We start from the raw sequence: 16,028 nt of genomic DNA on the forward strand, positions 1-16,028 counted from the left end.
ACATAATCTTAAAGAAAACCCCACCTACAACATGATCTGATTAACCACTTCTGGACCACCACACGACTATATACGTTGGCACTTTGAAGCGGGATATCTCTGTTATGGCAGCAACTAGCTGCCATTACCCAGATATCCTCATCTTCAGGCGGCAGTCCGGTTTACGATAATGGTGGTCTCTACAGTGGATTCGCCGCAAGATCACTGTTATCGGTGGCGGGAGAGAGGGCCCCCCTCCCGGCGCTCTCTCGTGCCCTCTGCCGCTTACCGGAGCCATCGGTCACGGCAGAGGTGATCGGGTCATGTCCGTGGCTGGGTATGGAGACGAGTACTACAATAGCAGGGCGGAAGCAACGTCAAAACGTCACTTCCGCCTATAGCTCTTAAAGGGTCATTTTTTTTTGTTATTTTTAAAAAAATTTTTGTGTGAATATGAGATCTGAGGTCTTTTTGACCCCAGATCTCATATTTAAGAGGACCTGTCATGCTTTTCTCTATTACAAGGGATGTTTACATTCCTTTTAATAGGAATAAAAGTGACCCAATTTAAAAAACAAAAAAAAACAAGGTAAAATAAATAAAATAAAGTAAAATAAATAAGAATTAAAAATGTTTTTTTTTTTTAAGCCCCATCCCGACGAGCTCGCGTGCAGAAGCGAACACATACGTGAGCAGCGCCCGCATATGAAAACGGTGTTCAAACCACACATGTGAGGTATCGCCACGATTGTTAGAGCGAGAGCAATAATTCTAGCACTAGACCTCCTCTGTAACTCAAAACATGCAACCTGTAGAATTTTTTAAACGTCGCCTATGGAGATTTTTAAGGGTAAAAGTTTGTCGCCATTCCAGGAGCGCAATTTTAAAGCGTGACATGTTGGGTATCAATTTACTCGGCGTAACATTATCTTTCACAATATAAAAAAAAATTCAGCTAACTTTACTGTTGTCTTATTTCTTAATTCAAAAAAGTGTATTTTTTCCCCAAAAAAAAGTGCCCTTGTAAGACCGCTGCGCAAATACGGTGTGACATAAAGTATTGCAATGACCTCCATTTTATTCTCTAGGGTGTTAGAAAAAAAATGTATAATGTTTGTGGGTTCTAAGTAATTTTCTAGCAAAAAAATTGTTTTTAACTTGTAAACAACATATCTGAAAAAGAGAAAATAAACCACAAAAAATTACCGCGCTACTCTTAAAGATGTGCTACTAATAATTAGTAGGATATTTCAAGCTGCAGTCCTAAAGTGAGGCGTGCACACATATATACAAAGAAAAATCAAAAAAAGACTGCGCTAAAAAGAGAACACATAATTGACAACATATATGATTATGTAGATAATAAAAAATTCAATCAATCAGGTGATCAAAACAAATATTGTGAGTATAAACAATACAGTAAAAATGAATTATCAATGTAGTAAACCAAGTATAACACAAAATTGTAATATTGAAAACAAATGTGTCAAATGGCAAAAAGTATCCAAAAGTATAGTGGAAATGTTCGAAGGGAATTAGTCCTTAGAGCCAAAGCAGATAGAATAGGTGATCCTACGGTTAAACACCCAGCACCCAGTGAGAAATCCTCCACCTTAATAGATGTACGCTTACCAGAGGTAAGCTAGATAACAGCTTATCTGTGGACATCCACACAGGGGACACAACTCCTTAGATCTCTTCACACGGAAGGGGCAGACAGGAACTTTCTTTCAGTAACTTCAAACAGCATGCCAGGGGGACCAGATCAAATGGACTCCCCTGTCAATGACATGGAGTCATGAAGGCAGTGTGCCACCCAGGGCATGTGGAAAGATATCCCAACAGTCTGAACTTCTAGGTTGGACTCCGCGGAGATTCCAGAAATCAGCAGATGGATCCTCGCGGTAGGTACACACAATCAGAGTCTGGAAGATGGGATATCCATCGTATGGCAGAAGTTAGGCATTCACTCCCATCCGGATGGTATGTGAAAAGAAAGAATGTGCTTCCACATAGTGCAGATAAAAGGGGGTGTTTTTATTGCCGACTTCTAGTTGCTCCGGATCGGCGGCCGCTCCACACCACAGGTCAGGTCTGCGTTACAATCGACAAACAGGATGTAACGCAGACCTGACCTGTGGTGTGGAGCGGCCGCCGATCCGGAGCAACTAGAAGTCGGCAATAAAAACACCCCCTTTTATCTGCACTATGTGGAAGCACATTCTTTCTTTTCACATACCATCCGGATGGGAGTGAATGCCTAACTTCTGCCATACGATGGATATCCCATCTTCCAGACTCTGATTGTGTGTACCTACCGCGAGGATCCATCTGCTGATTTCTGGAATCTCCGCGGAGTCCAACCTAGAAGTTCAGACTGTTGGGATATCTTTCCACATGCCCTGGGTGGCACACTGCCTTCATGACTCCATGTCATTGACAGGGGAGTCCATTTGATCTGGTCCCCCTGGCATGCTGTTTGAGGTTACTGAAAGAAAGTTCCTGTCTGCCCCTTCCGTGTGAAGAGATCTAAGGAGTTGTGTCCCCTGTGTGGATGTCCACAGATAAGCTGTTATCTAGCTTACCTCTGGTAAGCGTACATCTATTAAGGTGGAGGATTTCTCACTGGGTGCTGGGTGTTTAACCGTAGGATCACCTATTCTATCTGCTTTGGCTCTAAGGACTAATTCCCTTCGAACATTTCCACTATACTTTTGGATACTTTTTGCCATTTGACACATTTGTTTTCAATATTACAATTTTGTGTTATACTTGGTTTACTACATTGATAATTCATTTTTACTGTATTGTTTATACTCACAATATTTGTTTTGATCACCTGATTGATTGAATTTTTTATTATCTACATAATCATATATGTTGTCAATTATGTGTTCTCTTTTTAGCGCAGTCTTTTTTTGATTTTTATCTGAAAAAGAGGCCTGGTTAATAGGGCGTGGGGACGGATTCCATTCCTGAAAGTGGAGTTCTACCCAAAAATGGAACTTCCACTTTTTGGATTCCTCCCCCCCTCCGATGTCACATTTGGCACCTTTCAGGGGGGAGGAGGGAGCAGATACCTGTCTAATACAGGTATTTGCTCCCACTTCCTGGCATAGATCACCGCGGCGCTTGCGGTGACCTACGCCACTTCCGGCGCCTACCCCATCCTCCCCCGCTGTATTGTGTGAGACACAGAACACAGCAGAGACCAGAGAGGACGCGCAGCACGACTCGCATGCGCAGTAGGGAACCAGGAAGTGAAGCCGCACTGCTTCACTTCCTTATTCCCTTACTGAGGATGGCGGCAGCAGCAGCCGAGAGCTGAAGGACGGATCGGCTTCGGCTGCCGACATTGTGGGCCCCCTGGACAGGTAAGTGTCCATATATTAAAAGTCAGCAGCTGCAGTATTTGTAGCTGCTGGCTTTTAATATTTTTTTTCAGCGGACCTCCGCTTGAAGGGCTTTACTGCTGTTGAGCCCCCCTTCTCTGAGCATAGCTGAAACTGACCCATGAATTTCCCATATAGTCACAAGTAGGACTCATGATACCCTGTGTCTTCCGGCAGAATCTTCATACGACCTTGGAGAAATCTTTTGTGGGTAGAGAGGTTCTGTATTTCTTCACTGCAGGACCAACAAAAAAAAGTGATACTGTAATGCAATGGCCCATTAAACCCAAGGCAAATATAGGCAGCCTTATAAATGATTTCCTCCTAAAGTTGTCTACATGACGTGGATATTGTCCACATGAAGGCACTTTTTGCATTTCATAGCCAGTAAACTAATGTCTCAAAGTCAGGGTACTCAACCTATATCATGTTTCAATTTAATAACAAGTGGAGTTCATATTTTTTATAAGAAATTCCTGCAGTGCCAATTACGGTAATTAATTGCCAGCTTTAAATTTTTAGTCTTTAATGGTAGTAAAAAAAAACAACCTGTTAACCATCAAGATTTTTATTTATTTTTTTAAACCAACCTGGATCTGTCAATCATGAACAATTTGAGGCTAGTATACTAAACAAGTTGAGAATGTTAACAAATAAATGATGTTAAAATTCCCTTTTCTTTTTACATGAACGGGTAATTAATCTGTTTACTTATTTCATCTTCACATGATAGGATAATAGTATTGAATCTTCACACAATTTTGTCTGAACATCCTCCACCCCCTACACAGCGCACACCATACAGAACATAACCCACGCCTGTTGGTATGAATGGGCCCTAACAACATTTATAAGACATTTTTGATACAGAGGAACTAAATTTTGCAGATATGACAACCAAACTCACATATGATTTGAAGCCTATCATCTTAATTTCATCTAAAGCAGTTCAGTTTTCACTTGCTGTAGGGTTACCCCTGATTGAATATAGAACAGTGGGGATTGCATGGTGCTGTGGTAGGTCTTTTCAGTCATTCTGTACAAGTCACAGACTCTGGATCCAGCACCAAAGCTGCAGACAAAGCATCAGACCTCCTCCATGTCTCGCAGTTGAAGTCCTACACTGAAAAACCATCCTGTCACCCACTTGACAGTGTACAAAAATCATGTGTGATCAACCTGACTTCAAATGTTGAGTGGGTAGGAACTACAAACCAAAACCAAAGCTATAACCAAATTGTGTATGGATCTCTGAAGGATCACATAAATAATATAAGAAAAAACACAAACATAACTGTGTATAAAAAATATTAAGTCAATAAAATAATAAAGTCCAAAAGTGAATTCCAAAAAAAGTCCCATAAAATGCAATGAAGTGGGCAAATCCTTCCAATAGCACCACATGAGATAAAATTCTCCACCAGATAAATTGAATGCTTACCAGCAGGCACGCGATCGTAGTGGCGTCCTATAAGGATTAACAGTATGGAGAGAGCATGACCAGAATAACCAGGCAGCCAAGCACATCAGGGTAGCTCCATTCGAAAGATCAGTATACAGGCAGAAGGGAGGACCCAAAAAGAATAAAAACACGGCTCTCCATAGCGCAAATCAATATGTATGAACAGTTTATTTAATAAAGTATTGCACTTACGTAGATAGCAGAATGTAAAAGCATGGATTAAAATAATAGCAGCCGGCCGGCAGGCGAACACCCGTCCGAGACGAGACACACAGCGATGACGTCAGCGCGTCAACCTTCCGAGGTACGGTACGTCTTAGAAAGACGTCATCAAGGGAACGGACGACGCTCTGACTCATCGTTTTAAATACACACAGAAACCACGCCTCGATGTGAAGCATGTGTGGCAACACCGATTATCCAGAGCGGAAATATAAGATGACCAAAAAGCACTAAAACGCTAATAAAAAATTGGACAAGAACCAAATAATCTAGGAAGCGACCTAGGAAGCAATGTATCATGGCCAGTTAGAACATTGCACCAATAAAAAACCAGCCTAAATATAACGATCCTAAAAAATTCTAAAAAATAATAATACAAGGGTCATGTACTGCCATCTAGTGGAAACATGAAACTAGGCAGGCCTAAACAAATTAATTGATCAGTGCCAAAACATAGGAAATATATATGAAAAATGAAAAAAATGAAATAATGTTCCAATGAAAAAATGAAAAAAAAACAATAGGAAATTAATCTCATTGAGTATAAAAATAAAAATAATAAAAATAAAAAAATAGAAAATAGGAGTAGAAAAAATTATTTTGATTTAAAAATTGGTAATTCATTACAAAATAAATATATGAATTGGCAACAATAAATTGAGCATAAATGGTGGTTGCCTAGATACCCCACTTAAAGGGGGGTACATACCAATCACAAGAGAACTGTCCAGCAAAAAATGAACAAGCAAAAAACAAACCGTGCTGGTCAATAAAAATCAAAAAATGGAAAATAAAATATATATTTATATATAAAGAACCCCCCATATAAAGAGGATATTGATTTAGGTAGGGTAAGCTACACAGGGTTCACATCAAGTACACAGATTAAAAACAATTAAGAATTATCTATAAAAGGCATTGAGATCTACTTCCACATTAAGCCCAAAAGGAGTGTAACATTTAATCCTATATATCCATGCCATTTCTAATCTTGAAATACCACGTATTAAAGGCCCACCCCTCCAATGGGGGGTGTATCTATCAATCCCCAAAAACTTCAAATGTTGATTGTATAAATGGGAAAAAGGTAGGTGTGGCGCTGTTCTGGGGTGCAATGTTTGCATACCACTGTGTAACCCTATATTATACTCCCAGTACAATTAATGGAATATTAAGCATCAAAATTAATAAACGTGCTTAAAGTGCCTAGTGCATACACTGGTATATATTAGTGCTAGTAATACACATATACAAAAATAAGTAGATATTCTGTGATCATATATAGTTCATTCATAAATCCAAATGGTCAAAAATAAAGTGTCAAGTGCTCTTCAAAACCGTGTCTTGGTGATCCTTACACATAAATAGAATTCATGTGAAAAAGAAATAACATTTCTGTGATCATAAACAATCCATTAAATTTTTAAGTGTGGTCTTTCTATTGTATGCCCAACACACCGTTCCTACAATAAAGATGGGTTGCCCTGACCTAAAATGGCATTTTATGACTCTGCTCATGGGACTCAGAACGAGGTGTGGTTTCTTGCTTATAAGGTGGTGGATCAGCACGCTACCTGTTCCCCATTGACAACGTCACATATGACGAAACGCGTCTGTAGGAGGATACGTGCTGACATCACCACGCTGTCTCGCTAGGAGGACGGGTTCTGTTTGTAGCCGGCCGGCTCTGCTGTTTTCATGCGCGATTTTAACTTTCTAAATGTAAGTGCAATATAGTTTTTATACAATAAATACAGAGTGAAGCAATATTACACTATAGTTGGATTTCTCTCCTTGGGTTACTGCTGAGTTTGCTGCTGAACTTATGGTCCTAGATCGTACGGTGCCAGTAGCGTATGTAGAACTTATGCAGCCATCCATTTAAAGCTTACCTACGATCTCCTATACAAGCAAAGGCTCTGGCTGGGTTATAGCCATCTGCACAGTTTTGCTTGCCATCTGGTAAGCAAGTTTTTCTTAGGGTGGTGGCAAATTCTGTTGATCAATTTCACTTTGATGTCTGCTTTGGAATAGAACTGGAATCTGAGATTGTTTTTTACTAACAAGCAATTGACAGTAATTTAAACCTTAAAATTAGCGCAGCTTCTCCTATTTATGTTTTATTCTGTGTATATCTCACATTAAGCTGCTACTCATTGGACTTTACATATATTTTTTTTTTATTAATATATTTCATTACTGTTACATTAAGTGCTTTTTTTCCCCTTTATGGTGTGAACCAATCTTATGAAATGTTTAGGTTGGATCAAAAATAATGCAAAATTCAAAGATATAATCCTGGTTCACACCACAAAAACACACTCCAGCGCTGTTCCGGATGCGTTTCTGCATGCACGTTTTTGACATGTTTCCGGATGCATTCCAGTGCATTTTTTATGCATTTTACTGTGTTCCAGTGTATGAGAAATGCAGCATGTTCTACTTTTATTCTGGAACTGGAAAGCCCTGGAACTGACCACGCTGGTGTGAACTATGCCATTTGAAACCATATAACCTACTTTCCATGCGTTTTTGATGCAGAAAAAAAATGCACTGGACTGCATGTGGTGTGAACTAGCCCTAAAGGTTGTAGGTCTTTCATTTAGAGAAGTTGCAAAGAAGTCAGTGAGTAGTATTCTACAGTCACTATCAAAAAGCAATTGGTACTGGAGGAATCCTTGAAGGTCTGGCAGATCTGAAGACAAGTTTCTAAGAGTCAATAGCTTGTGTGATATGGGCCTCATATGACTTTAACTTAAGGCCCCATTCACACGGATGTATCTATCTGTACACTTATACAAAGGGCTGTCTTTGCCCACACAGGATGTACAGGTGTTCCGTGCATCTGCATGCAGGCAGTTCCATTCATGTCTATTGGGACGCAGTGGCTGCAAGGACACAGCTATGTTGGTGTGTGTCCACGATTGCAGACAATATGTGTTTGGGGATTTGGGAACAGCGTCTGTGTAGCTGCTGCTGCATCCCAATAGACTAGAATGGGACTACCTGCATGCAGATGCACAGAAAACCTGTGCATCCCATGCAGGCACAGACAGCCCTTTGTACAAGTGTTCGGATAGGTAGGACTTAAGCTGTTTGTTTGTTTTTGTATATACACTACCACACACATTAGTTATGTGTAATGTGATGTATCCCATAACCTGCGGGGAGCTGCTTCTGGTTAAAAAATACAAATAAAATCTACCCTACAGTGCCTCCTTCATGACCACTGGATGCTGTCTTAAGCAGCTATCTTCCGGAGCTGTGAGCGTTAACTGGCTGCTACTGAGAAAAGTTCTGCCATTCATATTCTCCTGCAATGCAATGTGTCCTTTGAATGGGTAGTGGAGAAACTGTCATTCAACTTTTTCCTGCCCTTTTCAAACAGTATAATGTATTGTGTGAGAGCAGTAATACAAGCAATATGAATAGCGAAGAAGGCAGAATGAGTGGCACAACTTTTCTCAGTAGCAGCGGCTGCTGTGAACCTTCATAGCACTGAAAGATAACTGCTCAGGTCAGTATCAGGTGGCAATGAAGGAGATGCTGAATGGAGGATTTTATCAGAAGCAGCCATCTGCAGGTAATAGGATACACAGCATTACATGTAAGGAATGGGTTTGGTGTTGTATCCCAAGAAAAAAAAAATGAACTTCAGCTTTAACAGTGGTCAAGTTCAGCTGTGAAGAGAAGACTTTCCGCTTTGGGTTTTTTATAGTTCATGTCACTATTAAAAAGTCATTGCTAATAAAAAGAAGCATGCCAGGGCCACCTACCGCTGCCAGTGGACTACTGCAGACTGAAAGTAGGTCCGATTAGCCTATTAGTTAAAGTTTGAACGCTTCCATTCGTCCGCAGGGTTTTTGTCTAAACCTGAGTACATAAAAGGATAGTACATCTCCGTATGACCCCCAACTACTGAATATTGAGGGAGGAAAGGTGATATTCTGGCACACTTGCTGAATCCAGAGTAAGCCATTCTGTGGTGGTAAGCAAACAGCCTTGCCACAGCATTGTGCAATACCCTCTATTCTAAACTTAGTTGGCCAGGGGTTTATTACAGCAAGACAATGACCGAAAGTTTACCTTTAGGCTTTGACAGAAGAAAATGGACAGCAGGCTTCAAATCATTTAAGCCTGGTACACACTACTAGTTTTTTTTTCTGTTCAACCCAGCAGAGCTGAACAAAAAAAAACCTGACAGCTCAGGAGGAGCCACTGTGCTAACTCTGCGATGTTAGTACAGCAACCCATCCCCTGCCAAACACTCTGGTCGGCAGAACTTTTTTGGTCATACCCCTTTGACAGAAGCAGATCGAACCGCCAGCTTCTGTTGGACCAGCTTCAGTACACACGGGCTGAACGTCAGTGGATTTCTATTGAACTGGCTGATGCCACCCGACATTTGGCCCGTGTGTACTAGGCTTTAAAGGATAATTTCAGTTTTCATAACATGTTACATCCATATTCAGGGTGTAACATGTTATGAATGACACCCCCCCACACTCGATCCCCAATGTGACAGCAGACCGGAGATCTTCTCCCTGTGTATGCTGCCACAATTCAAAAAAGATGTGCCATTGCAGGGCTCCACCCACCTGGCCGCGTAACTCATTCACAGTGCTCTGTGAATGGAATACTACAAGGTCCAGCAGCCTTTGCGACTGTCGGCTTGTAATGAACTATCACAGCACTGTCGATACACTGACAGTGTGCAGGAGACCTGCATGGCAACTCCTAATTGCTGGTGCAATGCTTTACAGGCTTCCAAAACAAACAAAAAAAGTGCATTTATTATTTTTTGTCAAAAGGTGAACTTATACTTTAAACTACACTGAGAACCTAGATAGAAGGGTGAGCAAAGCAACCTACAAGTGGAATGCATTTGTGGATACATCTCTAACTTAACTTAAAAAAAAAAAAAAAAACACAAGTGATACTGTGGTACAAGGAGGATTTGGATTTTGTGGGAATTTCAGAGACCTGGTTCAACAGCTCTCATAATTGTCTGGCAACCATTCAAGGATATACCCTTTATCGCAGGGATAGAGAGAGTAAAAAAGGGGGAGGGGTATGCCTGTATATCAAGAATAATGTACAAGTGAATGTGAGAGATGACATCACTAAGGGAGCTAGGGTGGAGGTGGACTCCTTGTGGGTAGAGCCCCAAAGGGATGAAGCTAAGGGGAAAATAATACTGGGTGTATGCTATAGGCCCCCAACCTGAGGGAGGAGGGGGGTGCAGACCTTCTATCACAATGTGGCTTAGCAGCAAGGATGGGAAGTGTTATCATAATGGGGGATTTTAATTATCCAGACACAGACTGGGCGGAGGGTACCAAGCATTCATCTAAGGCTCGCCAGTTCCTAAATGTCTTGCAGAACAATTTCATGGGTCAGATGGTAGATGCACCAACTAGAAATAAAGAGTTACCAGATCTACTGATTACCAACAATACAGACCTGATCACAGATGTGGAATTACGGGGCAATTTAGGAAACAGAGTTCACAGGTCAATTGGCTTCAGTAGAAATCACACAAATAGGAAACATTATGGGAATACAAAGACACTGAATTTCAAAAGAGCCAACTTCACTAAACTACGAACCTTGCTAGAAGATAAAAATTGGGATAAAATCTTAGGAACAAAGAACACAGAGGAGAGATGGGTTCGCTTTAAGAGCATATTAAATAAGTGCATACAGTGAAGTGAAGCCAGTGCATCACATTGGGTAATAAATTTAAAAAAGCGAACAAAAGTCCTGACTTAACACCAATGTAAAAATGCATATAAAAGCAAAAGAGAACGCCTTAAAAAAATACAAGGTTGAGGGATCATCACCAGCATTCAAACTTTATAAAGAATGCAAAAAGAAATGTAAGGGTGCAATTAGGGCAGCTAAGATAGAACACAAAAGACATATAGCGGAGGAGAGCAAAAAGAATCCCAAGAAATTTTTTAAGTAGAAACAGCGGGCTATGTCGCGGCCGACCTAGCGTGTAGCTGCGGTCTGCACGCGCTCGCTGGCCAGACTGGGGTGACCACTGGATCGAATGTCTAGCCCGTCTCCCAGCCCAGCAGGTGATTGTAGATCTCACCGGAAAAATGCGGAAAAAAAAACAAACAAAAATAAAAATTGCCAGGACTAGAGATCCCAGCAGGGAACTAGGTCCTTACTCCCGACTAGGCAGATAAAAACTGAAGGCCTATAGAGAAAAGGGGGTTGGGGGTGTATATCAACTAGGACTGCCCATGGGCGTAGCCAAGTCTTTTTTCTGCCTAGTGTCCTACTCCTGTAGGGGGCGATATATAACCCTATGGTTCTGAATAAAGAAGGCTGTGTCTGTCAATGAACCAATGAGAAAAGAAGTTTAACCTTAAACTACGTAGAGGGTTCTTCACTGTAAGAATGGCAAGGATGTGGAATTCCTTTCCACAGGCGGTGGTCTCAGCGGGGCGCATCGAAAGTTTAAAAAAATATATTAGCTAAGCACCTGAACGACCACAACATACAGGGATATACAATGTAATACCGACCTGTAATTACACACATAGGTTGGACTTGATGGACTTGTGTCTTTTTTCAACCTCTCCTACTATGTAACCTTATAAGTGTGCTCAGCTCTTATATCTGCAAACGGTAGTTATTAGAAGAGGGTAGGTCTGGACAGCCGCACTCCAATAAAAATGCCTTTATTGTGCAAAAGTAAAAACCACAGCAGGGTACAGGATAAAATATTGACGCGTTTCACACTCTCAACAGTGCTTAGTCAGAGCTAACGGTAGTTACTTTGAGCTCAAACAGTTAGAATAAAATACAAGCACAGAACAAAATTTAGAATACAGAGTACATCGAGATGTTAAACCGGAAGCTAGTTATAATGGAGGTGTTTTAAAATGTGTGACTGGCTGTGTGTGTATTTAATATATACATACACACAATATGGCAGGCATTTCAAATATATACACATATGATACCGCAGTGGCTAAGCAACTGATAAAATTGGGGCATAAAAATAGCAGCATTTTTACATCTTTCGTGTCTACTATATAGCTCATGCAAATCCCTATTTACTGTAATAAACTGAAACGCATTAAAAGAAATAAACACAAATCATAAAAAGTATTCATTCTGTCACAGTCCATTCTCCTAGCCTAAATAAGACCTGAGTTGAGAGTCTGAATGTCTGGTGTCACACCCCAGGTAGTAGAGGTTCTGTGCCTTGAGGTACCAGCTCACTGTATATGGATTACAACTACCTAAAACAGGGTACACTATAGTTTGTTACAGCCATTATAATTGACACTTGTGTTTAATGACAGACAAAAGGTCCATAGGATGTTATATAGAGTTCATTTCACGATGTGAACAGTATGTGCCATATACATGTATTAAAGCGAATGTACGGGAAAAAGAAAAAAAAGTTATGTGCTTTTAACAGTGGAAACATCTGGAATTTTGTCATTGAAATCAATGAAAATACATTTCAATGGTAAACATTACAGAGGGGGGGGGGGACCCAAAACTAAATTGGCAAAAAACTGGCAGACCCCCACCTTCGCCTTCCCAGTTATATCCTCAAAGAATGCACCATTTAGTGTCCAGAATATAAGGTAAACATAAGCTATACATTGTGCTATTATTTATCAGATCTTTTTGTCTTGCAGACTCTAGATGAAGATTATCCCAACCTACTACCCTTGAGAAGCCAACATTTTATCAATACAGCTTTTCTTTAATGTGCACTTTGTGATACATAAAAGTATATTTTAATAAACCAAGAGCCTGTGTTCTGGTGTTTTGCAAGAAATTATGTTCACCGATTTTTTTTTTTTTTTTTATAATTTACATCACTTTATATAGTTTGATGATTTACAATTAATAATGAACATAAACAGAGAGGAGTTCCCAAGAACTTTTTTGTTTTATAAAAAATGTTAAATGTGCATCTGGTTTTGTGCTTCTCATTTCACAAGATACTGCCTAGGAAGGAATGGTACATAGGCTGCACTTGGCACAAGATGAATAAATAGCCTCGGCCTTAGACTGAAAACTGATTTAATTTTACATCATATTAACAGGTAAAATGAATACAACATTTCCAGCACAATATAGGCACATCGCAGTATTTTTTTTTTCTGGAACACAAAATAAAATATTTTTAACAGATTATCTACAACAGGACATGGGCATTAACATGTGAGCAAACAATGTAAAACATACAAATAATGGATTGCTATGTTAGAAACTAGTATAAAACACATATTTAATAAAAAAATGTAGCCACTTCTTTATAGCTATTATTACAGGTTTGTCTGAAAACATATCAATCCTATTGTAACTAAAGAGGTGCAGTGTGTACAGAAATTGCTATTATAATAAGATAAAAAAAAAAGCATTACATGGTGACTTAAAAAGGATTTTGGTGACAAGAATACATCTTCCACTCAGGCTTTGTAGATTTCTAGGCCTAAAGCATTCTGGGACTAAACAGCTCTCTATTCTTGTCCATACAATTTAGTTGCTGCCACTCTGATCATCAGAGCACAGGGATAGTTATTCCTGAAGATGGAGCAGAAATTTGCATTCATTACCTAACCTATCCTAGAATCTGGCAACTTCTCTCCATTTACATGGCCCACTATATCCTCCTATTTTACAAATAGGACTTATTTGTATTTATTATAGGACTTATAGGTCAGCCCTAAAAATGTCTGCTAGCATTTGGTGAGTGGAAAGAGTGGAAATAACCTGAGGGCGAGTGTGGGGCTGCCTTGGAGGAGGGGGGGAGGGGAACGGGCAGGGTTGAACAGGAGTCGTTTTCCCCCCAGGCAGGAAACTGTGGGGAAAAGAGAGGAGAGGAAGAGGAGAGCCGGCTGGATCACACAGAGCAGGGATCTCCCACTGTAACAGCTTGGACAGCAGGCAGTGGAGAGGAGAGGAAGAGGAGAGCCGGCTGGATCACACAGAGCAGGGATCTCCCACTGTAACAGTTTGGACAGCAGGCAGTGGCTGCCTGTCCATAGGGGGCGCACGGGCACCGCCCCCCAGGCAGTCACAAAAAAAAAGGCACTTTAAAAAAAATTTAAAAAAATAAAAAAGGTCCTTTAAGTGCACTGTGCACAGTTAACTAAGGGAAGCGTGACATCTATGCAATCACGTGATTGCAGATGAGACGCTTCATTTGCAGGGTCTTGACCTGCCTTGTGGCGCAATGCAATGTGACGGAATACTTCTGCCCCATAGTATTACTACGGGTGCTTTGTTTTTGATTGGCACTGCCCTAGGACATGGGTGCTGCTTTCCCTCCGAGTTGTGACGTCACTTCCGATTTCCCTGTGCCAGTGATAAACCGGAAGTGACGTCAGCAGCTCCGTGGAACGCACGGCCTGAGCAGAGGTTTTTATTCACAAATTGGTAAGACAGTACACAGCCATCCCTCCTCTCTACACTGACACTTCCATCCCAGCCAGGAGCACGGGCAGCTATGGTTGGCAGGCTAGCCTTGTAGGATGTCCCTGAGATGCTGGACATGAAGAAGAAGGGGAACAGGGTGCTGGACAGTCCAGACTCAGGACTCCCCCCAAGTCCTTGTCCCAGCAACTGACTCCTCAGCCCAGCAACAGCAGACAAGTCTTCTGTTTAGGAGATGTCCGGGCAGACAGTGCGGGTGGTGAGTACAGTCCTGTCTAAGTTGTACAGGTCATTGGGCTCTCACATCAGAGCCTGTATAGATATAACCTCATGGAGGGGACACACTGTGATCCAGCTATGTGATATTCATTGATGATGTTAACAGTGATGATCAGTATGCTGGGATTCTGGGCTTTATACTCTGCTATGATTCTGGGCTTTATACTCTGCTGTGATTCTGGGCTGTATACTCTGCTGTGAGTCTGGGCTGTACACTCTGCTGTGAGTCTGGGCTGTACACTCTGCTGTGAGTCTGGGGCTGTATACTCTGCTGTGATTCTGGACTGTATACTCTGCTGTGATTCTGGGCTGTATACTCTGCTGTGAGTCTGGGCTGTATACTCTGCTGTGAGTCTGGGCTGTATACTCTGCTGTGATTCTGGGGCTGTATACTCTGCTGTGAGTCTGGGCTGTATACTCTGTCCTGTGGTGCTGGGGCTGTATACTCTGTCCTGTGATGCTGGGGCTGTATACTCTGTCCTGTGATGCTGGGGCTGTATACTCTGTCCTGTGGTGCTGGGGCTGTATACTCTGTCCTGTGATGCTGGGCTCTATACTCTGTCCTGTGATTCTGGGGCTGTATACTCTGTCCTGTGGTGCTGGGGCTGTATACTCTGACCTGTGGTGCTGGGGCTGTATACTCTGTCCTCTGGTGCTGGGGCTGTATACTCTGTCCTACGATTCTGGGGCTGTATACCCTGTCCTGTGATGCTGAGCTGTACACTCCTGACACTATGGGTGGAAGCAAGAGGAATACAGGGGATGGAGTAGATGGATGCTATAAGGGGTCAAAAAGGAGGGACAGGTCTGGCGCCCCCCCATCCTAAAACGTCACCAGCCGCCACTGACTACAACACTGCAAAATCCAAAGTGACGTGAGTGAGCTCAGAATTACCAGATATCTTCAGGAAGCTTATAAACAATTACGGAAAAAGGAGAAACAATCCACATTAGCATGAACAAAAGCTGCAAAGAAATCAGCAACAGCACCAATAGAATTAACCAGAGCGCACAATATAATGATGATATTATACAGAAGGTAACAGTCTATAATAAGAATTGTATAAAAGGTGCACACAGGACAATGTAGTGATAGAGACACAAATTCCAGACATATGGCCACAAGCTAAGCTTGACTGGCATTCCACTGCTCTGCAGAGTTTTCAGGATGTCAAGTGGCAATGTGTAGAACTAGGTCAAGCCACTTACCCACTGCAATCATTCCCCTCTCCCTGATCCCCAGACATTTCCCGGCAGATGCTCTTCTCCAGCTCTCT

At 41.5% G+C, this 16,028-nt stretch overlaps 1 protein-coding gene across 1 annotated transcript in view; it reads left to right on the forward strand.

Annotated features, from left to right (window-relative positions):
- Positions 1 to 12,868, forward strand: part of PLAC9 (placenta associated 9) — an 82,859-nt gene extending 69,991 nt beyond the window's left edge. Inside the window, exon 4 of the mRNA XM_073596841.1 lies at positions 12,726 to 12,868. Coding sequence (XP_073452942.1) covers positions 12,726 to 12,736 — 11 coding nt within the window. The 3' untranslated portion in view covers positions 12,737 to 12,868. The remainder of the gene's footprint in view (positions 1 to 12,725) is intronic.
- Positions 12,869 to 16,028: the final 3,160 nt, after the last annotated feature.

The sequence above is a fragment of the Aquarana catesbeiana genome, linkage group LG08 (genome assembly GCF_042186555.1).
Source record: "Aquarana catesbeiana isolate 2022-GZ linkage group LG08, ASM4218655v1, whole genome shotgun sequence".
In the NCBI taxonomy this organism is placed as follows: Eukaryota; Metazoa; Chordata; class Amphibia; order Anura; family Ranidae; genus Aquarana; species Aquarana catesbeiana.